This window comes from Rhinoraja longicauda, chromosome 19, assembly GCF_053455715.1.
Source record: "Rhinoraja longicauda isolate Sanriku21f chromosome 19, sRhiLon1.1, whole genome shotgun sequence".
Taxonomy (NCBI): Eukaryota; Metazoa; Chordata; class Chondrichthyes; order Rajiformes; family Arhynchobatidae; genus Rhinoraja; species Rhinoraja longicauda.
In genome coordinates this window covers 6,559,126-6,582,397 of record NC_135971.1, presented here as the reverse complement: position 1 = coordinate 6,582,397, position 23,272 = coordinate 6,559,126, and the positions used below count along the sequence as shown (strand labels likewise).

The following is a 23,272-nucleotide window of genomic DNA, read 5'->3' as shown; positions in this document are numbered from 1 at the left end:
CGGTGGTAGATGATGCCTTGCCGATTGAAAAGTTTCATTGCCCTGTTTCATTCAACACGGCATTTAAAGAAACATCTGATGACTTCAAGCATGGTAAAGCTTATACCTTTTCCATTGTTCTTGTTTCTGACATCTTTAAGTAATGTATGTAGGAAAGCACTACAGATGCAGGTTTAAATCGAGGGTAGACATAAAATGCTGGAGTAAATCAGCAGCAGGCAGCATCTCTGGAGAAAGGGAATGGGCGATGTTTCGGGTCGAGACCCTTCTTCAATCTGAAGAAGGGTCTCAACCCGAAACGTCGCCCATTCCTTTTCTCCAGAGATACTGCCTGTCCTGCTGAGTTACTCCAGCATTTTGGGTCTACCTTTGATTGTGTCTACCTTTAAGTAATACTTAGATGCAATGATCAAAGGTATTTTAGGGAAATTGAAGATTTGATCTCCCACCAAGCTCATCTGCTGGGAAGCATCACAGAGTCAGAGAGCTTTGTAGCACAGCAACAGGCCCTTTGACTGGACTCGACCATGCCAACCAAGTTGCCCAACCAAGCTAGCCCCACTTGCCTGAGTCTGGCTCATATCCTTCCAAGTCTTTCTTATCCACGTATCTACCCAATTCTCTGTGAACTGTGTACCTGCCTCGACCACTTCCTCTGTCAGATTATTCCACATCTACACTACCCACTGACGGAAAAACCTGCTCCTCAGGTCCTTTTTATTGTTTCCACTCTCACCTTCAACTGACAATAGACAATAGACAATAGGTGCAGGAGTAGGCCATTCAGCCCTTCGAGCCAGCACCGCCATTCAATGCGATCATGGCTGATCACTCTCAATCAGTACCCCGTTCCTGCCTTCTCCCCATACCCCCTCGCTCCGCTATCCTTAAGAGCTCTATCCAGCTCTCTCTTGAAAGCATCCAACGAACTGGCCTCCACTGCCTTCTGAGGCAGAGAATTCCACACCTTCACCACTCTCTGACTGAAAAAGTTCTTCCTCATCTCCGTTCTAAATGGCCTACCCCTTATTCTTAAACTGTGGCCCCTTGTTCTGGACTCCCCCAACATTGGGAACATGTTTCCTGCCTCTAATGTGTCCAATCCCCTAATTATCTTATATGTTTCAATAAGATCCCCCCCATCCTTCTAAATTCCAGTGTATACAAGCCCAATCGCTCCAGCCTTTCAACATACGACAGTCCCGCCATTCCGGGAATTAACCTAGTGAACCTACGCCATAGCAAGAATATCCTTCCTCAAATTTGGAGACCAAAACTGCACACACTACTCCAGGTGCGGTCTCACCAGGGCCCGGTACAACTGTAGAAGGACCTCTTTGCTCCTATACTCAACTCCTCTTGTTATGAAGGCCAACATTCCATTGGCTTTCTTCACTGCCTGCTGTACCTGCATGCTTCCTTTCATTGACTGATGCACTAGGACACCCAGATCTCGTTGAACTCCCCCTCCTCCTAACTTGACACCATTCAGATAATAATCTGCCTTTCTATTCTTACTTCCAAAGTGAATAACCTCACACTTATCTACATTAAACTGCATCTGCCATGTATCCGCCCACTCACACAACCTGTCCAAGTCACCCTGCAGCCTTATTGCATCTTCCTCACAATTCACACTACCCCCCAGCTTAGTATCATCTGCAAATTTGCTAATGGTACTTTTAATCCTTTCGTCTAAGTCATTAATGTATATCGTAAATAGCTGGGGTCCCAGCACCGAACCTTGCGGTACCCCACTGGTCACTGCCTGCCATTCCGAAGGGACCCATTTATCCCCACTCTTTGCTTTCTGTCTGTCAACCAATTTTCTATCCATGTCAGTACCCTACCCCCAATACCATGTGCCCTAATTTTGCCCACTAATCTCCTATGTGGGACCTTGTCGAAGGCTTTCTGAAAGTCGAGGTACACCACATCCACTGATTCTCCCCTGTCAATTTTCCTAGTTACATCCTCAAAAAATTCCAGTAGATTTGTCAAGCATGATTTCCCCTTCGTAAATCCATGCTGACTCGGAATGATCCTGTTACTGCTATCCAAATGCTCAGCAATTTCGTCTTTTATAATTGACTCCAGCATCTTCCCCACCACTGATGTCAGACTAACTGGTCTATAATTACCCGTTTTCTCTCTCCCTCCTTTCTTAAAAAGTGGGATAAATTTTGCTATCCTCCAATCCACAGGAACTGATCCTGAATCTATAGAACATTGAAAAATGATCTCCAATGCTTCCACTATTTCTAGAGCCACCTCCTTAAGTACCCTGGGATGCAGACCATCAGGCCCTGGGGATTTATCAGCCTTCAGTCCCATCAGTCTACCCAAAACCATTTCCTGCCTAATGTGGATTTCCTCCATCACCCTAGGTTCTCCGGCCCCTAGAACATTTGGGAGATTGTGTGTATCTTCCTCAGTGAAGACAGATCCAAAGTAACGATTTAACTCGTCTGCCATTTCTTTGTTCCCCATAATAAATTCCCCTGCTTCTGTCTTCAAGGGACCCACATTTGCCTTGACTATTTTTTTCCTCTTCACGTACCTAAAAAAACTTTTGCTATCCTCCTTTATATTATTGGCTAGATTACCCTCGCACCTCATCTTTTCTCCCCGTATTGCCTTTTTAGTTAACTTTTGTTGCTCTTTAAAAGAGTCCCAATCCTCTGTCTTCCCACTCTTCTTTGCTATGTTATACTTCCTCTCCTTAATTTTTATGCTGTCCCTGACTTCCCTTGTCAGCCACAGGTGTCTCTTACTCCCCTTAGAGTCTTTCCACCTCTTTGGAATAAATTGATCCTGCAACCTCTGCATTATTCCCAGGAATACCTGCCATTGCTGTTCTACCGTCTTCCCTGCTAGGGCCTCCTTCCAGTCAATTTTGGCCAGCTCCTGCCTCATGCCTCTGTAATCCCCTTTGCTATACTGTAACACTGACACTTCCGATTTTCCCTTCTGCCTTTCCATTTGCAGAGTAAAACTTATCATGTTGTGATCACTGCCTCCTAATGGCTCTTTTACCTCTAGTCCCCTTATCAGATCAGGATCATTACACAACACTAAATCCAGAATTGCCTTCTCCCTGGTAGGCTCCAGTACAAGCTGTTCAAAGAATCCATCTCGAAGGCACTCTACAAACTCTCTTTCCTGGGGTCCATTTCCAACCTGATTTTCCCAGTCTACCTGCATGTTGAAATCTCCCATAACCACCGTAGCATTACATTTTTGACACGCCAATTTTATCTCCTGATTCAACTTGCACCCTATGTCGAGGCTACTGTTTGGGGGCCTATAAATAACTCCCATTAGGGTCTTTTTACCCTTACAATTTCTCATTTCTATCCATACTGATTCAACATCTCCTGATTCTATGTCACCCCTTGCAAGGGAATAAATATCATTCCTTACCATCAGAGCAACCCCACCCCCTCTGCCCACCTGTCTGTCTTTTCTATACGCTCGAGGTTTAGACTCTCCAACCTTGGGTAAAGTACTGTGCATCTTATACACATCTACATTGTCACCCTGACAGGCTCCCATGAAAAAATGTCACAGTCTGAATAGTCTGTTCCAGAACTGAGTAGACATGAGAACTGAGATGATGACATGAGAACTGAGATGAGGAAAAACTTTTTCAGTCAGAGAGTTGTGAATCTGTGGAATTATCTGCCTCAGAAGGCAGTGGAGGCCAATTCTCTGAATGCATTCAAGAGAGAGCTAGATAGAGCTCTTAAGGATAGCGGAGTCAGGGGGTATGGGGAGAAGGCAGGAACGGGGTACTGATTGAGAATGATCAGCCATGATCACATTGAATGGCGGTGCTGGCTCGAAGGGCTGAATGGCCTCCTCCTGCACCTATTGTCTATTGTCTATTGATAAGTGTTTGTCGGCATTGGGCCTGTACTCACTGGAATTTAGAAGAATAAGGGGGGGACCTCATTGAAAAATACAATAGAGTGAAAGGCTTTGATAGAATGGATGTTTAGAGGATGTTTCCATTAGTGAGAGAGTCTAGGACTGGAGGTCATAGCCTCAGAATTAAAGGATGTACTTTTAGGAAGGAGATAAGGGGAAATGTTTTTAATCAGAGGGTGGTGAATTTGTGGAATTCATTGCCACAGAAGGCTGTGGAGGCCAAGTCAGTGAATAATTCAGGCAGAGATAGCTGGATTCTTGATTAGTACATGTGTCAAAGATTATGGGGAGAAAGCAGGAGAATGGGATTAGGAGGGAGAGATAGATCAGCCATGATTGAATGATGGAGTAGACTTGATGGGCCAAATGGCATAATTCTAATACTTTCACTTATGACATTATGACCTTCCGACTGTCTAACTTCACCTGATAACACAGGCCTTCAGACCTGATGAAGTTGTTGTAAATCCGTTTGCACCCACTCCAATTGACTAACAAACCCACCCTTCCCTTTGTCCAACCCACCACTCAAAAAACACAAGAGCAGTTCATCTGGCCCCTCGTGTCTGCCCCCTTTCATGACGATCCCACCACGCACCTCCACCTCCTCTTTAACAACCTCAAATTACCGATAACCTCAATATCAACCTGCTCCGATCTGCCTCCACATCTGAATAATTCGCTTCATTCCCCCATCCCCACCGCAATCTCGCAATCCTCTTTACTCTCTACACTCATCCTCCCCGTCCACCCTCCCCCACCTCACGAAATTCCCCTCTCCATCCCAGATAAAAGCTCCGGGAGAGATGCTGTTGTCCACCTGCTGTGGTTGTGGGTGAAACACCGGGCAGGGTTTCAGTTGTCCGCCCGCCTGTGCCTGAGGCCGAGCGGCCCGAGTCTCCCCCCGACCCCCGGGGACTCTCTGATTCTCTGCTTCTCCCCCCAGTCTCCGTCACCCTGGATGTGGAAACAGCGCATCCGTGGCTCGAGGTGTCTGAGGATCGGAAGAGGGTGAGACTGACCGGGACCCGGAGGAGTCTCCCTGACACCGGGAAGAGGTTTACAGTCTATCCGTGTGTGCTGGGATCGGAGGGATTCACATCGGGGAGACATTACTGGGAGGTGGAGGTGGCGGGGAGTCGGTTCTGGAGTCTTGAGTCGCCACAGAGTCTGTGGAGAGGAAGGGACGGGTCACACTGACCCCGGAGACTGGAGTCTGGAGCATCAGGCGGCGGGGTGACAAGTTTGAAGCATTCACCTCCCCTCCATCCCGTCTCCCCGCCCGTCCCATCCCCGGGAGGGTGGGAGTTTATCTCAGTTACGAGTCCGGGACAGTTTCATTTTACGACGCGGACACCAAGTCCCATCTCCACACCTTCACTGGGAATAAATTCACGGAGAAACTTTATCCTTTCTTCGGGCCTTGGGATGAAAACAAGTGGCTGAGAATCTGTTCCGGTTCCGCTCCGGGTGTGTAAAAGGGTCGGGTCCCGGGACCGGCGTCAGGAGCGGGGCTCAGGGGCTGTGGGGCAGGAACCCGATGGACAACAGGTCGGTGCTGAACAGCTCCCATTTAATCCCCAAATTCCGCTTCGCAAAAACCCCAGTGAGCGCGGAAATAAAACCAGGGGGAATGTAAATGTGGGAAGAGTGAAATAAACAGCAAGTGGAATCAGAGCTGTCGATCCGTTCATTTCAACGCGTTAACCGCGTCCGGCAATGGAACAGAAACACTTCTGTGAAAATATAAAGATTGAAACAATCTCCCTTCCCGCGGGCTCCGCGGGTTCAGCAGCAGCCGCGGGCGGCGGGTCCTAAACTCGCCCCGAGTCACAACGCGGCACCAGCTGTGTTGGTGCAGACTTCAACAGCGGCGTAAAGGCGAGTATGGGGGGGGGGGGGGGGGGGGGGGCAGGTGGAGACTGGAGGGCGGAATGAAATCGGAAATTCCCTCCAGTGAGAGAAGGCAAAGTGAATATTGGAAATGGTAGATACAAGAAATCTGTTGAAATATAATGGGGGTTAATAAAAACCACAAACAAAGTGCTGGAGGAACTCAGCGGGCCAGGCAGCATCTGTGGAGGGAAATGGGCAGACCACGCTTCAGGGTCGGGAGCCTTGTTTGGTCTGAGAAGGATTTCCAAGAGCTACAGGTCTGTTATATCAGAGTGAATTAATTGGTATTGATGTCGTTCGGAAGAGGGCGGTAAAGGTCTGACTCGGGAGGTGTAAATAGGAGGGAGGAATGAAATCGGAAATTACTTGAAAGGGAGAAGAATAAAGCTGAATGTTGGGAGTGGGAGATACAATGGGTCTCTCGGTGTTGATGGCCATGTAGAACTAGAACGCTCTTCGGCCCACATAGAACGTGGAACAGTACAATGCCAAGCTAATCTCCTCTGTTTCCTCTAGTTGCTCCGGTGTTATCCCACATCCCAAAGACGTGCGGGTTTGTAGGTTTGGCCCCTGAGTCATTAACTCTGTTTCTTTCTCTACATCAGCTAACCGGCCTATTCACTATTTCTTGCATCTTACTGTACGTCTTCATTTTGGATTTTCAGCATCTGGGTTTTTATTTTACTTTTTCCTGTTCAATGGTCGATTGGAATGTGAGTCTGCCCATAAACTGCCAAGAAAAAAAACAGAAAACATTGGCGGAAATTCAGCAGGTCAGGCAATAGACGGTACTTGGAAAGAGAAGACTTAATATTTCTAAGGTACTGTGGAGCAGCGGGAAGAGCCGCTGCCTCACAAGGCCAGGGACCCGGGTTCGATCCTGACCTCGGCTGCTGACTGTTACATAGAAACAGAAATAAAGTGGATGAGCTTGAGGCTCAGTTAGACATTGGCAAGTATGATGTTGTGGGAATCACTGAGACATGGCTACAAGAGGACCAGGGCTGGGAACTGAATATTCAGGGGTACACAACATATAGAAAAGACAGACAGGTGGGCAGAGGGGGTGGGGTCACTCTGTTGGTGAGGAATGATATTCACTCCCTTGCAAGGGGTGACATAGAATCAGGAGATGTAGAATCAGTATGGGTAGAAATGAGGAATTGTAAGGGTAAAAAGACCCTAATGGGAGTTATCTACAGGCCCCCAAACAGTAGCCTCGACATACGGTGCAAGTTGAATGAGGAGCTAAAATTGGCGTGTCACAAATGTAATGCTACGGTGGTTATGGGAGATTTCCACATGCAGGTAGACTGGGAAAATCAGGTTGGTAATGGACCCCAGGAAAGAGAGTTTGTGGAGTGTCTCCGAGATGGATTCTTAGAACAGCTTGTACTGGAGCCTACTAGGGAGAAGGCAATTCTGGATTTAGTGTTGTGTAATGAACCTGATCTGATAAGGGGACTCAAGGTAAAAGAGCCATTTGGATGCATTGATCACAATATGATAAGTTTTACTCTACAAATTGAGAGGGAGAAGGGAAAATCGGAAGTGTCAATATTACAGTATAGCAAAGGGGTTTACAGAGGCATGAGGCAGGATCTGGCCAGAATTGACTGGAAGGAGGCCCTCGCAGGGAAGACAGTGGAACAGCAATGGCAGGTATTCCTGGGAATAATGCAGAAGTTGCAGGATCAATTTATCCCAAAGAGGAGGAAAGATTCCAAGGGGAGTAAGAGACACCCATGGCTGACAAGGGAAGTCAAGGACAGCATAAAAATAAAAGAGCAGAAGTACAATAAAGCAAAGAAGAGTGGGAAGCCAGAGGATTGGGACTCTTTTAAAGAGCAACAGAAGATGACTAAGAAGGCAATACAGGGAGAAAAGATGAGGTACGAGGGTAAACTAGCCAATAATACAAAGGAGGATAGTAAAAGCTTTTTTAAGTATGTAAAGAGGAAAAAAATAGTCAAGGCAAATGTGGGTCCCTTGAAGACAGAAGCGGGGGAATTTATTATGGGAAACAAGGAAATGACATCGGACACCATCACGCTGAGTACGGGGGCCCCACAAGGATGTGTGTTAAGCCTCCTGCTCTTCACCTTGCTGACCCACGACTGCACACCCACCCACAGCTCCAACCACTTCGTCAAGTTTGCGGACGACACAACCGTGGTGGGTCTCATCAGCAACAACGACGAGACCCACTACAGGAAGGAGGTGAACCAGCTGGCCGCGTGGTGCACAGACAACAATCTCTTCCTGAATGTGGAGAAAACAAAGGAGATTGTTGTCGACTTCAGGAGAACGCACACCCAACACCCCCACCCACTGACCATCAATGGTGCTGCTGTGGAGCAGGTGAGCAGCACCAAATTCCTGGGGGTGAACATCACCGAGGATCTCTCCTGGAGCAACAACACCACGTCCATCGCCAAGAAAGCCCAGCAGCGCCTCTACTTCCTCCGCAAAACTGAAGAGAGCGGGAGCCCCCACACCCATCATGTACACTTTTTATCGAGGCGCCATTGAGAGCATCCTCAGCAGCTGCATCACTGTGTGGTTCGGAAGCTGCACAGCCTCCAGCCGTAAGACCCTGCAGCGCATAGTGAACACTGCTGAGAGGATCACTGGCGCCTCACTCCCACTCTTCATCTTTTTTTCATTGAAGTGACTATATTTTATATTGATTGTTGTTTGCTGTGCCTTTTTAATTTTAACTTAATTTAATGCACTTTATTCCTCGGGATTGTGGGAAACGGTATTTCGATTTTCTGTCTGTGTAAACTAACTGAAAATTGACAATAAAGTTGACTTTGACTTGACTTTGACTTTGAAATGGCAGACGAGTTGAACCGGTACTTTGGATCTGTCTTCACTAAGGAAGATACAAGCAATCTCCCAGATGTTCTAGTGGGCAGAGATCCAAGGGTGACGGAGGAACTGAAGGAAATCCACATTAGGCAGGAAATGGTGTTGGGTAGACTGATGGGACTGAAGGCTGATAAATCCCCAGGGCCTGATGGTCTGCATCCCAGAGTACTTAAGGAGGTGGCGCCAGAAATTGTGGATGCATTCGTGATCATTTTCCAATGTTCTATAGATTCAGGATCAGTTCCTGTGGATTGGAGCGTAGCTAATGTTGTGCCACTTTTTAAGAAAGGAGGGAGAGAGAAAACGGGAAATTATAGACCAGTTAGTCTGACATCAGTGGTGGGGAAGATGCTGGAGTCAATTATAAAAGACGAAATTGCGGAGCATTTGGATAGTAGTAACAGGATTGTTCTGAGTCAGCATGGATTTACGAAGGGGAAATCATGCTTGACTAATCTTCTGGAATTCTTTGAGGATGTAACCAGGAAAATTGACAGGGGAGAGCCGGTGGATGTGGTGTACCTTGACTTTCAGAAAGCCTTTGACAAGGTTCCACATAGGAGATTATGCCACCGGGCGGCGCGTTGGTAGAGTTGCTGCTTTACAGCGAATGCAGCACCGGAGACTCAGGTTCGATTCTGACTACGGGTGCTGTACTGTAAGGAGTTTGTACGTTCTCCCCGTGACCTGCGTGGGTTTTCTCCGAGATCTTCGGTTTCCTCCCACACTCCAAAGACGTACGGGTATGTAGGTTAATTGACTGGGTAAATGTAAAAATTGTCCCTAGTGTGTGTAGTGTTAATGTGCGGGGATCGCTGGGCCGAAAAGGCCTGTTTCCGCGCTGTATCTGAAATATGAAAAAATATGAAAAATATGAAAAGATTAGTGGGCAAAATTAGAGCACATGGTATTGGAGGTAGGGTACTGACATGGATAGAAAATTGGTTGACAGACAGAAAGCAAAGAGTGGGGATAAATGGGTCCCTTTGAGAATGGCAGGCAGTAACTAGTGGGGTACCGCAAGGCTCGGTGCTGGGACCGCAGCTATTTACAATATACATTAATGACTTGGATGAAGGGATTAAAAGTACCATTAGCAAATTTGCAGATGATACAAAGAATGTGAACTGTGAGGAAGATGCTATGAGGTTGCAGGGTGACTTGGACAGGTTATGTGAGTGGGCGGATGCATGGCAGATGCAGTTTAATGTGGATAAGTGTGAGATTATCCACTTTGGTGGTAAGAAAAGGAAGGCAGAGTATTATCTGAATGGTGTCAAGTTAGGAACAGGGGACGTACAACGCGATCTGGGTGTCTTAGTGCATCAGTCACTGAAAGGAAGCATGCAGGTACAGCAGGCAGTGAAGAAAGCCAATGGAATGTTGGCCTTCATAACAAGAGGAGCTGAGTATAGGAGCAAAGAGGTCCTTCTGCAGTTGAACAGGGCCCTAGTGAGACCGCATCTGGAGTACTGTGTGCAGTTTTGGTCTCCAAATTTGAGGAAGGATATTTTTGCTATTGAGGGCGTGTAGCGTAGGTTTACTAGGTTAATTCCCTGAATGGCGGGACTATCATATGTTGAAAGACTGGAGCGACTAGGCTTGTATACACTGGAATTTAGAAGGATGAGAGGAGATCTTGTCGAAACGTATAAGATTATTAAGGGGTTGGACATGTTAGAGGCAGGAAACATGTTCCCAATGTTGGGGGAGTCCAGAACAAGGGGCCACAGTTTAAGAATAAGGGGTAGGCCATTTAGAACTGAGATGAGGAAAAACTTTTTCAATCAGAGAGTTGTGAATCTGTGGAATTCTCTGCCTCAGAAGGCAGTGGAGGTCAATTCTCTGAATGCATTCAAGAGAGAGCTGGATAGAGCTCTTAATGATAGCGGAGTCAGGGGGTATGGGGAGAAGGCAGGAAAGGGGTATGTTTGCAAACTGTATAAAAATTAAAAAATTCTGGGTAAATATTTTTAGCATAATATCTAAAGTAACCAGCACACAATTGGACCCAGATCCAAAATTAATTATACTCGGAATATTAGAATTAAATCAAACATTTAGAACAACACAAAGAAACTTTATGGATTATAGTTTAATAACAGGAAAAAAATTAATTCTAAAATTTTGGAAAGGCCCTACGGCCCCCACAATCAAAATGTGGATTATAGAAATGACGGAGACCTTAAACGTGGAAAGAATCAGATTTTCCCTGTTGGATAAACAGGAATTATTCATTGGAATATGGTCTCCTTTTATTGATTACTTAAAGGGTCAGAATGGTTCAGCACAGGAACCTGACTAGCACTCGGACTAAAGAATGGATGAAATGCTATACTTTGAAATGTACGAATATATCTCGAATGAAGTTTTTGTTATTTTAATAAATTTCTCCACTCTTCTTTAACTAACTTTTTCCTTATCTTTATAATCTGTTTTTGTTTTTGTTTTTATTTTTCTTCTCTCTCTTTTCTTTCTTTACTTCATCTATTTCTTTAGTTCTATCTAGTTTAAAAAAAAAAAAGGGGCAAAAGGTATTGGAGACAATATAATAATAATTGACAATATTATCAATTTAAAAATGTATGACTGTAAAGATGTAAACAGGTTATGTACCTATCTCCAATAAAAAATTTATCTCAAAAAAAAAAAAAAGAACTGAGATGAGGAAAAACTTTTTCAATCAGAGAGTTGTGAATCTGTGGAATTCTCTGCCTCAGAAGGCAGTGGAGGTCAATTCTCTGAATGCATTCAAGAGAGAGCTGGATAGAGCTCTTAATGATAGCGGAGTCAGGGGGTATGGGGAGAAGGCAGGAAAGGGGTACTGATTGAAAATGATCAGCCATGATCACATTGAATGGCGGTGCTGGCTCAAAGGGCCGAATGGCCTCCTCCTGCACCTATGTGTATTGTCCATAAATCGGTGCAGGAGAAGGCAATATGGCCCTTCGAGCCAGCACTGCAATTCATTGTAATCATAGCTGATCATCCACAATCAGTAACCTGTGCCTGCATTCTCCCCATATCCCTTGATTCCACCAGCCTCTAGAGCTCTATCTAAATCTCTTTTAAATTCATCCAGTGAATTGGCCTCCACTATCTTCTGTGGCAGAGAATTCCACAAATTCACAACTCTCTGGGTGAAAAAGTTCCTTCTCACCTCAGTTTTAAATGGCCTCCCCTTTATTCTTAGACTGTGGCCCCTGGTTCTGTACTCCCCCAACGTAGGGAACATTTTTTCTGTATCGAGAAGGTAGTTGGGCAGGGACTATCACAACGTTAACGAAGTAGTTGGACAGATACATGGATAGGGCAGGTTTGGAGGGATATGGGCCAAACGCGGGCACGGCAGGTCGGTTGAAGAACCCAATGGTTGTGGGGGAGGAGCTGGGAATGGGAGCTATAATGAACCTGTCGGTTTAGTTGATGGCCACATCGAACAAGATCAGTCCCTTCAGCCCACATTAGACAACGCAATGCCTCTCCCTTATGTGCCTCTACCCCCACTCCAGCAGCGCGTTCCAGGCACCCACCACCCTGTGTAATAAAACATGACCCGCACATCTCCTTGAAACTTGCCCCCACTGAGCTAAAATCCATGTCGTCCCGTCAGAGCCGAGAAGGAAGGGGGGCGGCGCGGGGGCGGCGCGGGGGCGCCTGCTGCCTCGTGCGGCGGGACCTGGTTCGCCGCTGCGGGGAAATATAGACTGTTCCATAAACATCCCACAACTTTGGTGGCCCCAGAAACGTGGCGACTCTCTCTGTACAGCCTGGGGGAGGTCTGTATTTTACCGGATTTCATGCAAAAGCAAAGCATTTCACGGTCCCATGGTTCATGTGACAATACAGCATCATTGGCTCATTGAGTTGAATTCAAGTTTGCACATGAGACTGTTAAATAAAATAACAGTGTTTGCTGTAGAAATAATATTATTGTGCAGCCTAATATAATGAACAATTCACGATGGGAAACACTGATGTGTTTAGTTTAAGGGAATGAAATTTACCCGCAGCTTGTTGCATATAACATCCACTTGCTGGTCAGGGCTGTGATTGACGGGGCTGAGCTCCGCCTCCCCACAGCCGTGCCCCGATGCTGCAAGGGTTCAGCAGCTGCGCGAAAGGGAACACGTTTTGAACCAGGAAGTGGCGGAGTTACAATGGCTTCGAAAGACCAGGTCGAGAGTTGGGCCGAGGAGGTAGTTTGTCCCATCTGCCTGGATTTCTTCACCGATCCGGTTATACTGGAGTGCGGGCACAACTTCTGCCGCTCCTGTATCACACAGAGTTGGGACAGGGAGGGGAGAAACTCCTGCCCGGAATGTAGAGAGGTGTTTACAGACCGCACCCTCAGGGTGAGTCGGGCCTTGGCGAGACTGACTGAGAAAACTCGAACACTGAGCCTGAATCTCAAAGAGAAGGAAAGTAAACCTCACTGCGGGGAACATCAGGAAGAACTGAAGCTGTTTTGTGAAACTGACAAGAAGCTGATCTGTGTGGTTTGTGCAGCTGGGCGGGAACACAAGTCTCACAGCTTTGCGCTGATCGCAGAAGCTGCAGAATTCTACAAGGTAAAGCAAATCAATGTTGATCGCATCATCGTTTAACTCCTTTTTTAAATTGTCTAACACTATTATTCTCTGATTTTCAAACACAATCCCAGGATCAGGTTAAAGTTTCCATCCAGTCTCTCACAAAAAGGAAATCAGAGATCGTGCGAATGGAGCAGCAACAGAAACAGAAGATTTCTGGAGTTCTGGTGAGGCTTTCCACTTTCGATTTCCTGACCTCGTGTAGATTTGATTCCCGTGATGCGTGTCGTGCTGCTGTCTCCTAGTTCTGGTGACGGGGTTCGATCCTGACCTCGGGCGCTGCCCGTGTGGTTCACGCCTTCACCCTGTGACCGTGTCGGATTCCTTCCACGTCCCCAATACATGCTGGTTCAAAGGTCAATCGGCGACTGTAAATTATCCCTATGAAAGTGTGTGGTGGGCGGATGAGTGGGAATTAAAGGGCACGTGAAAAGGAATAGGCAGCAGGTAATTGTATTGGGGGTAGAGGATTGATGGGTTATAAGATTCCCGTCACGATATATCAGAAGCATTTAGACAAAGAATTGAACTGCCAAAGCAAATAAAAAAATGCACAGGACAAATGTCACCGTCAAAGTCGTGAGGAAACACAATCAGTGACATTATATACTAATCTTCACCTTTCATTTCACAGGAACAGTCACACAACCTTCAGTCTAAGATCACATCCCAGTTTGCTGAACTGCACCAGATTCTCACTGAGAAAGAGCAGCGTGTGCAGGCTGATATCCGGGAGGAAGAGAAGAAGATTCTAAATGCAATGGAGAAAAATCTTCGAGAAATTGAAGAGAATTTAAATTCCATTCAGGAGGAAATCTGTAAGTTGCAGCAGCAGATGGAACAAAAGGACAGTGTGGTGTTTCTGAAGGTGAGGGGTTACACTACAGTCTGGTGAAGTGAAAGTGCAGTCACAAAATGGTGGGGGATATTTCTGAAATAAATGCTGTATTCACCAGTAATTCAGAACTGGGTAAATGTTTCATCTGTTCCAGTTGTTGTTGTTCCCAAACTAATTGGCCTCCCACATAATCTATGGGTTCTCAGGACAGCCTGGCCGGAATGTAGAGAGGTGTTTGTATTCTGTAGAGCTCAAAACTACGACGGCTGATTCTACAATGCCATTAGTTTCAATATAATTATGGAGAAGGTCAAATCTGGACCAAGGGTTGAGATTTTGGATTGGAGAAAAGCTAATTTTGAGGAGATGAGAAAGGATTTAAAAGGAGTGAAATGGAACTTTTTGTTTTATGAAAAGGATATAATAGAGAAATGGAGGATATTTAAAGGTGAAATTTTGAGAGTACAGAGTCTTTATGTCCCTATTCGGTGGAAAGGAAAGAATAATAATTTGAAAGAGCCGTGGTTTTCCAGGGAAATTGGACACTTGGTTTGGAAAAAGAGGGAGATATACAATTAATATAAGCGGCAGGGAGTAAATGAGGTTCTTGAGGAATATGAGGCGGCACGGTAGCGCAGCGGTAGAGTTGATGCTTTACAGCGAATGCAGCGCCGGAGACTCAGGTTCGATCCTGACTACGGGTGCTGCACTGTAAGGAGTTTGTACGTTCTCCCCGTGACCTGCGTGGGTTTTCTCCGAGATCTTCGGTTTCCTCCCACACTCCAAAGACGTACAGGTATGTAGGTAAATTGGCTGGGTAAATGTAAAAATTGTCCCTAGTGGGTGTAGGATAGTGTTAATGTGCGGGGATCGCTGGGCGGCACGGACTTGGTGGGCCGAAAGGCCTGTTTCCGGCTGTATATATATGATATGATGATATGATAAAGAATGTAAAAGGAATCTTAAGAAGGAAATTAGAAAAGCGAAAAAAAGATATGAGGCTGCTTTGGCAAGTAATGTAAAAGTAAACCCCAAGGGGTTCTACAGATATGTCAATAGCAAAAGGATAGCGAGGGATAAAATTGGTCCATTAGAGAGTCAGAGTGGACAGCTATGTGCTGAGCCGGAAGAAATGGGGGAGATATTAAACAATTTCTTTTCTTCGGTATTCACCGAGGAGAAGGATATTGAATTATGTGAGGTAAGCGAAACAAGTAGAGTAGTGATGGAAATTATGAGGATTAAAGAAGAGGAGGTACGGACACTTTTGAAAAATATAAAAGTGGATAAGTCTCCAGGTCCTGATAGGATATTCCCTAGGACATTGAGGGAAGTTAGTGCAGAAATAGCAGGGGCTATGACGGAAATATTTCAAACTTCATTAGAAACGGGGATGATGCCGGAAGATTGGCGCATTGCGCATGTTGTGCCTTTGTTTAAAAAAGGTTCTAAAAGTAAACCTAGCAATTATAGACCTGTTAGTTTGACGTCTGTGGTGGGAAAATTAATGGAAAAGATACTTAGGGACAATATATATAATTATTTGGATAAACAAGGCCTGATTAGAAACAGTCAACATGGATTTGTGCCTGGAAGGTCATGTTTGACTAATCTTGAATTTTTTGAAGAGGTTACCAGGGAAATTGATAAGGGCAAGGCTGTGGATGTTGTCTATATGGACTTCAGTAAGGCATTTGACAAGGTTCCACATGGAAGGTTGATTAAGAAGGTTAAATCATTGGGTATTAATAGTGAGGTTGCAAGATGGATTCAACAATGGCTGAATGGGAGATACCAGAGGGTAATGGTTGACAATTGTATGTCAGGTTGGAGGCCAGTGTCTAGTGGAGTACCCCAAGGATCTGTGTTGGGTCCACTGTTGTTTGTCATTTACATTAATGATCTGGATGATGGTGTGGCAAATTGGATTAGTAAATATGCAGATGATACTAAAATAGGTGGTGTAGTTCAAAGTCTACAGAGAGACTTGGGCCTTTTGGAAGGGTGGGCTGAAAGATGGCAGATGGAGTTTAATGCTGATAAGTGTGAGGTGCTGCATTTTGGTAGGACAAATCAAAATAGGACGTACAGGGTACATGGTAGGGAATTGAGGAATGCAGTGGAACAGAGGGATCTGGGAATAACTGTGCATTGTTCCCTGAAGGTGGAATCTCATGTGGATAGGGTGGTGAAGAAGGCGTTTGGTATGCTTGCCTTTATAAATCAGAGCATCGAGTTGGGATGTAATGTTAAAATTATACAGGGCATTGGTGAGGCCGAATCTGGAGTATGGTGTGCAGTTCTGGCCGCCAAATTATAGGAAGGATGTCGACAAAATGGAGAGGGTACAGAGGAGATTTACTAGAATGTTGACTGGGTTTCAGCACTTAAGCTACAGAGAGAGATTGAGCAGGTTGGGTCTTTATTCTTTGGAGCGTAGAAGGTTGAGGGGGGACTTGATAGAGGGTTTTTAAATTTTGAGAGGGACGGACAGAGTTGACGTGGGTAGGCTTTTCCCTTTGAGAGTGGGGAAGATTCCAACAAGGGGACATAGCTTCAGAATTGAGGGACAAAAGTTTAGGGGTAACATGAGGGGTAACTTCTTTACTCAGAGGGTGGTGGCTGTATGGAATGGGCTTCCGGTGGAAGTGGTGGAGGCAGGCTCGATTTTATTATTTAAGAGTAAATTGGATAGGTATATGGATAAGGGGGGATTAGAGGGTTATGGTCTGAGTGCAGGTAGATGAGACTAGGTCAGGGAGAATGGTCGGCGTGGACTGGTAGGGGCGAACGGGCCTGTTTCCGTGCTGTAGTTGTTATATGGTTATATGGTTATATCTGATCCTAAGGAACACGAATGAACAGAGGGCAGTAAATCTCTGGGATTCTCCAACCCACAGACTCTGAGAGGTTTAACTGGTTAGACGTATTTATACCAGAGGAAGATACATTTTTGAAAATTTGGGGAACTGAAATCAAAGGGAATGGGACAAAGCGGAGACGTTCAGTCCTGGGCTAGATCAGCCATGACTACATTGTGGGGATTAACATTGAAATCTAGTCCGTGGCGCACACATCAGATTGATCATCTATATCAATAGACAATAGGTGCAGGAGGAGGCCATTCGGCCCTTCGAGCCAGGACCGCCATTCAATGTGAGTATAGGAGCAAAGAGGTCCTTCTACAGTTGTACCGGGCCCTGGCGAGACCGCACCTGGAGTACTGTGTGCAGTTTTGGTCTCCAAATTTGAGGAAGGATATTCTTGCTATTGAGGGCGTGCAGCGTAGGTTCACTAGGTTAATTCCCGGAATGGCGGGACTGTCGTATGTGGAAAGGCTGGAGCAATTAGGCTTGTATACACTTTAGAAGGATGAGGGGGGATCTTATTGAAACATATAAGATAATTAGGGGATTGGACACATCCCAACTATTCATTGACTATAGCTCCGCCTTCAACACAGTCATCCCCACCAAGCTCATCACCAAACTCCACCAGCTAGGCCTTAGCTCGTCATTATGTGACTGGATCCTGGACTTCCTGCTGGAACGACCGCAGGCAGTGAGAATGGGCCCGCACCTGTCCTCCACTATCACCCTGAGTACCGGCACACCACAGGGCTGTGTTCTGAGCCCCATGCTCTACTCCCTCTTCACACACGACTGTGTTCCTGCATTCGACACCAACACCATTGTCAAGTTTGCAGATGACACAACGGTGATCGGGCTGATCACCAACGGGGATGAAACAAACTATAGAGCGGAGGTGCAGAACCTGGCGGACTGGTGCTCGGATAACAACCTGTCCCTAAATACCACCAAGACCAAGGAGCTGATCATCAACTTCCGTAGGTCACATAACGGGGAATATGCCCCGATCTCTATCAACGGGGTCAGTGTGGAGAGAGTGTCCAGCTTCAAGTTTCTGGGCACTCACATTTCGGAGGACCGAACATGGTCCAATAACACTGCTGCGCTGGTCAAGAAGGCACAACAAAGACTGTTCTACTTAAGAACACTGAAAAAGTCTGGTCTACCCCAACAGCTGCTGACGACCTTCTACCGCTGCACCATAGAGAGCATCCTAACGCATGGCATCCCTGTGTGGTACCTCAGCTGCACGGAGGCAGAAAGGAAAGCTCTACAGCGGGTAGTCCATAGAGCTCAGAGGGCCATCGGAACACAGCTACCAGACTTGGAGGGCATCTACAACACACGATGCCTCAGAAAAGCCACCAGCATCCACAAAGACACTTCACACCCCTGCAACAGTCTGTTCGAACTCCTTCCATCGGGCAGACGATACAAGGCCTTCTATGCCCGCACCTCCAGACTCAGGAACAGCTTCATCCCCAGGGCCATAGCTGCTATGAATCGGTCCTGCTGAGCCGGGTGGCCACAACGCATAGATCAACTTGCACTTTACCCTGTCCAAAACTGTTACAACTGTTTCGTTTCGTTGGGTTGCTGCTGTCTAAATTACCTAAATTATTGCATCGTATGGGAGGCGCATTCCCAATCTCGTTGTACCCCTGGGTACAATGACAATAAAGATATATTGTATTGTATTGTATTAGAGGCAGGAAACATGTTCCCAATGTTGGGGGAGTCCAGAACAAGGGGCCACAGTTTAAGAATAAGGGGTAGGCCATTTAGAACGGAGATGAGGAAGAACTTTTTCAGTCAGAGAGTGGTGAAGGTGTGGAATTCTCTGCCTCAGAAGGAAGTGGAGGCCAGTTCGTTGGATGCTTTCAAGAGAGAGCTGGATAGAGCTCTTAAGGATAGCGGAGTGAGGGGGTATGGGGAAAAGGCAGGAACGGGGTACTGATTGAGAGTGATCAGCCATGATCGCATTGAATGGCGGTGCTGGCTCGAAGGGCTGAATGGCCTACTCCTGCACCTATTGTCTATTGATCATGGCTGATCATTCTCAATCAGTACCCCGTTCCTGCCTTCTCCCCATATTCCCCTGACTCCGCTATCCTTAAGTGCTCCATCTAGCTCTCTCTTGAATGCATTCAGAGAATTGGCATCCACTGCCTTCTGAGGCAGAGAATTCCACAGATTCACAACTCTCTGGCCTACCCGTTATTCTTAAACTGTGGCCCCTTGTTCTGGACTCCCCCAACATTGGGAACATGTTTCCTGCCTCTAACATGTCCAACCCCTTAATAATCTTATACGTTTCAATAAGATCTCCTCTCATCCTTCTAAATTTCAGTGTATACAAGCCTAGTCGCTCCAGTCTTTCAACATATGATAATCCCGCCATTCCGGGAATTAACCTAGTAAACCTACTTTGCACGCCCTCAATAGCAAGAATATCCTTCCTCAAATTTGGAGACCAAAACTGCACACAGTACTCCAGGTGCGGTCTCACTAGGGCCCTGTACAACTGCAGAAGGACCTCTTTGCTCCTATACTCAACTCCTTTTGTTATGAAGGCCAACATTCCATTGGCTATCTTCACTGCCTGCTGTACCTGCGTGCTTCCATTCAGTGACTGATGTACTAGGACACCCAGATCTCGTTGTACGTCCCCTTTTCCTAACTTGACACCATCAGCAGTGGGTGGTCACCTTGGGGGAATTTGTTCTGTTTGTTTTACCCACCTTTGTTCACCAAGAAAGACATCCCATTCTACATCATAGACAGGCCATTCGGCCCATCCTATCCAGTCAAGATTTCTGCTCCATTCAACATCCCTCCCATCTACTCACCGCACCTGGTAACAATACCTTGAATACCAGGAGTGCTCACGTATTTATCCTGCTTGCCCTTAAATTATCTCTGCTGTTGGCTTCAGTCCCTCCAATGCAAGTGAGGTCCATGTTCTCATGACTGCATTCCTTACAGTATTTATTGAAGACCACGTTATATTTCAGCATTGATTTTTGCTCTCCCATCGATTAGAGATATTTCATTCCCCCCCATTTAAATCCATCGCTAAACTTAAATTCTATCTTATCATTCCTGACATCTTCACCAGATTAAATCCCACGACCTGCCCAGTCTTTGCATTGAGCTCCACCCTCCTTGTGCTTTTCCCCATCGTTCTACATCTATAAGGCAATATCAGCTTTCTATCTGCATGGCAGCGGCGATAAGAGTTGGGAAATGGATATTATCAGAGGGTTGTAGAAATGTGGAGAAATTCCCGCTGTCAGGATGAGGACGGAACATCTCAGTCAATTGAGATTTGTGTTTTATTTCTTTCAGGAGGAAGCCGGTCGCAAGCGAAGGTAGGACATGCTCTTGATGGAAACATTATAAGTTATTGTGGAACAACTCAAAACATTTCTGATGCTCAGTGGATAAACAGCTGTTAAATATTCGCAGGGTTCGTGATGAAGCCAAACCATTGTCGGTGGTAGACGTTGCCTTGCCAATTGAAAAGTTTCATTGCCCTGTTTCATTGAACACAGCATTTAAACAAACATCTGATGACTTCAAGCAAGGTAAAGCTTATACCTTTTCAATTGTTCTTGTTCCTGACACCTTTAAGTAATAGGTTTACGAAGGAACTGCAGACGCGTGTTTAAATCGAAGGAAGGCACAAAATTCTGGAATAACTCAGTGAGACAGGCAGCATCACTGTAGAGAAGGTAAGGGTGACTTTTCGGGTCGAGACTCTTCTTCAGTCTGAAGAAGGGTCTCGAACTAAAACATCACACATTCCTTCTCTCCAGAGATGCTGCTTGTCCCTCTGAGTTACTCCAGCATTTTGTGTCTACCTTCAATTGTGTCTATCTTTAAGTAATACTTAGATGCAAAGATTAATGGTATTTTGGACTGAAGGGAAATTGAAGATTTGATCTCCCACCAAGCTCATCTGCTGGGAACCATCACAGAGTCAGAGAGCTTTGTAGCACAGCAACAGGCCCTTTGACTCGACTCGACCATGCCAACCAAGCTAGCCCCACTTGCCTGAGTCTGGCTCATATCCTTACAAGTCTACCTTATCCACGTATCTACCCAATTCTCTGTGAACTGTTGTAATTGTTCCTTCCTCGACCACTTCCTCTCAGATCGTTCCACATCTACACTACCCACCAACTGAAAAACCTGCTCCTCAGGTCCTTTTTATTGTTTCCACTCTCATCTTAAACTGATGCGCTCGAGGTTTAGACTCTCCGACCTTGGGTAAAGTATTGTGGCTAATCACCTTATCTGTGCATCTTATACACATCCATAATGTCACTCTGACAGGCTCCGATGAAAAAATATCCCAGTCTGAATAGTCTGTTCCAGGAATGAGTAGATTAACCTATGATGAGCGTTTGTCGGCATTGGGCCTGTACTCGCTGGAGTTTAGAAGAATGAGGGGGGACCTCATTGAAAAATACAGAATAGAGAAAGGCTTGGATAGAATGGACGTGGAGAGGATGTTTCCATTAGTGAGAGAGTCTAGGACTGGAGGACATAGCCTCAGAATTAAAGGATGTTCTTATCGGAAGGAGATGAGGGGAAATGTTTTTAATCAGAGGGTGGTGAATTTGTGGAATTCATTGCCACAGGTGGCTGTGGAGGCCAAGTCGGTGGATATTTTTAAGGCAGAGACAACTGGATTCTTGATTAGTACAGGTGTCAGAGGTTATGGGGAGAAAGCAGGAGAATGGGGTTAGGAGGGAGAGATAGATCAGCCATGATTGAATGGTGGAGTAGACTTGATGGGCAGAATGGCATAATTCTAATACTTTCACTTATGACATTATGACCTTCTGACTGTCCAACTTCACCTGATAACACAGCCCTTCAGACCTGATGATGTAAATCCTTTTGCACCCACTCCAGTTGACTAACAAACCCACCCTTCCCTCTGTCACAAACAACAGAGGAGCAGGTAATCTGGCCCCTCATGTCTACCCCCTTTCACTGTGATCATGACGACCCCACCACACACCTTTGCCTCCTCTAACCTCAATATCAACCTGCTCCGATCTGCCTCCATATCTGAATAGCCCGCTTCATTCCCCCATCCCCACCGCAATCTCCCAATCCTCCTCACTCTCCGCACTCGTCCTTCCGTCCACCCTCCCCCACCTCACGAAATTCCCCTCTCCATCCCCGGATAAAAACTCCGGGAGAGATGTCTCTTGTCCACCCGATGTGGTTGTGGGTGAAACCCCGGGCAGGGTTTCAGTTGTCCGCCCGCCTGTGCCTGAGGCCGAGCGGCCTCTCCCCCGGTCCCGGGGCCGCGCTGCCCGAGTCTCCCCCCGACCCCCGGGGACTCTCTGATTCTCTGCTTCCCCCAGTCTCCGTCACCCTGGATGTGGAAACAGCGCATGCGCAGCTCGAGGTGTCTGAGGATCGGAAGAGGGTGAGACTGACCGGGACCGAGAGGAGTCTCCCTGACACCGGGAAGAGGTTTACAGGCTGGTGTCCGTGTGTGCTGGGATCGGAGGGATTCACATCGGGGAGACATTACTGGGAGGTGGAGGTGGCGGGGAGTGAGGGCTGGAGTCTGGGAGTCGCCGCAGAGTCTGTGGAGAGGGAGGGACCGGACACACTGACCCCGGAGACTGGAGTCTGGAGGATCAGGCGGTGGGATGACGAGTTTGATGCAGTCACCTCCCCTCCATCCCGTCTCCCCGCCCGTCCCATCCCCGGGAGGGTGGGACTTTATCTCAGTTACGAGTCCGGGACAGTTTCATTTTACGACGCGGACACCAAGTCCCATCTCCACACCTTCACTGGGAATAAATTCACGGAGAAACTTTATCCTTTCTTCCGGATTGGGGATGTAAACAAGTGGCTGAGAATCTGCTCCGGTTCCGCTCCGGGTGTGTAAAAGGGTCGGGTCCCGGGACCGGCGTCAGGAGCGGGGCTCAGGGGCTGTGGGGCAGAAACCCGGTGGACAACAGGTCGGCGCTGAACGGCTCCCATTTAATCCCCAAATTCCGCGTCGTAAAAAAAACCCCCAGTGAGCGCGGAAATAGAACCAGGGGAATGTAAATGTGGGAAGAGAGAAATAAACAGCAAGTGGAATCGGAGCTGTCGATCCGTTCATTTTAACGCGTTAACCGCGTCCGTCAACGGAACAGAAATTACTTTTGTGAAAATATTTTTTAAATGTAATGGGATTGGACCCTTCTCGTCAAAAGTCGTTACGGTATTATTAACTCCGTTCAATGACTAGTTCA

General features: G+C 46.5%; 3 protein-coding genes across 3 annotated transcripts in view; 2 read left to right on the top strand and 1 right to left on the bottom strand.

Annotated features, from left to right (window-relative positions):
- Positions 1-23,272, top strand: part of LOC144603060 (uncharacterized) — a 278,950-nt gene that overhangs the window by 92,808 nt on the left and 162,870 nt on the right. The window lies entirely within an intron of this gene.
- LOC144602508 (E3 ubiquitin-protein ligase TRIM39-like) overlaps positions 1-23,272 on the bottom strand; it is a 71,863-nt gene that overhangs the window by 25,136 nt on the left and 23,455 nt on the right. The gene's annotated exons all lie outside the window — the stretch shown is intronic.
- On the top strand, positions 12,861-23,202 carry LOC144603029 (zinc-binding protein A33-like). Its single transcript, XM_078416158.1, has 6 exons — positions 12,861-13,271; positions 13,364-13,459; positions 13,927-14,160; positions 20,349-20,371; positions 20,469-20,587; positions 22,385-23,202. The coding sequence occupies exons 1-6, from the start codon at positions 12,861-12,863 to the stop codon at positions 22,918-22,920; spliced, it is 1,419 nt and encodes a 472-aa protein (XP_078272284.1). The 3' UTR covers positions 22,921-23,202.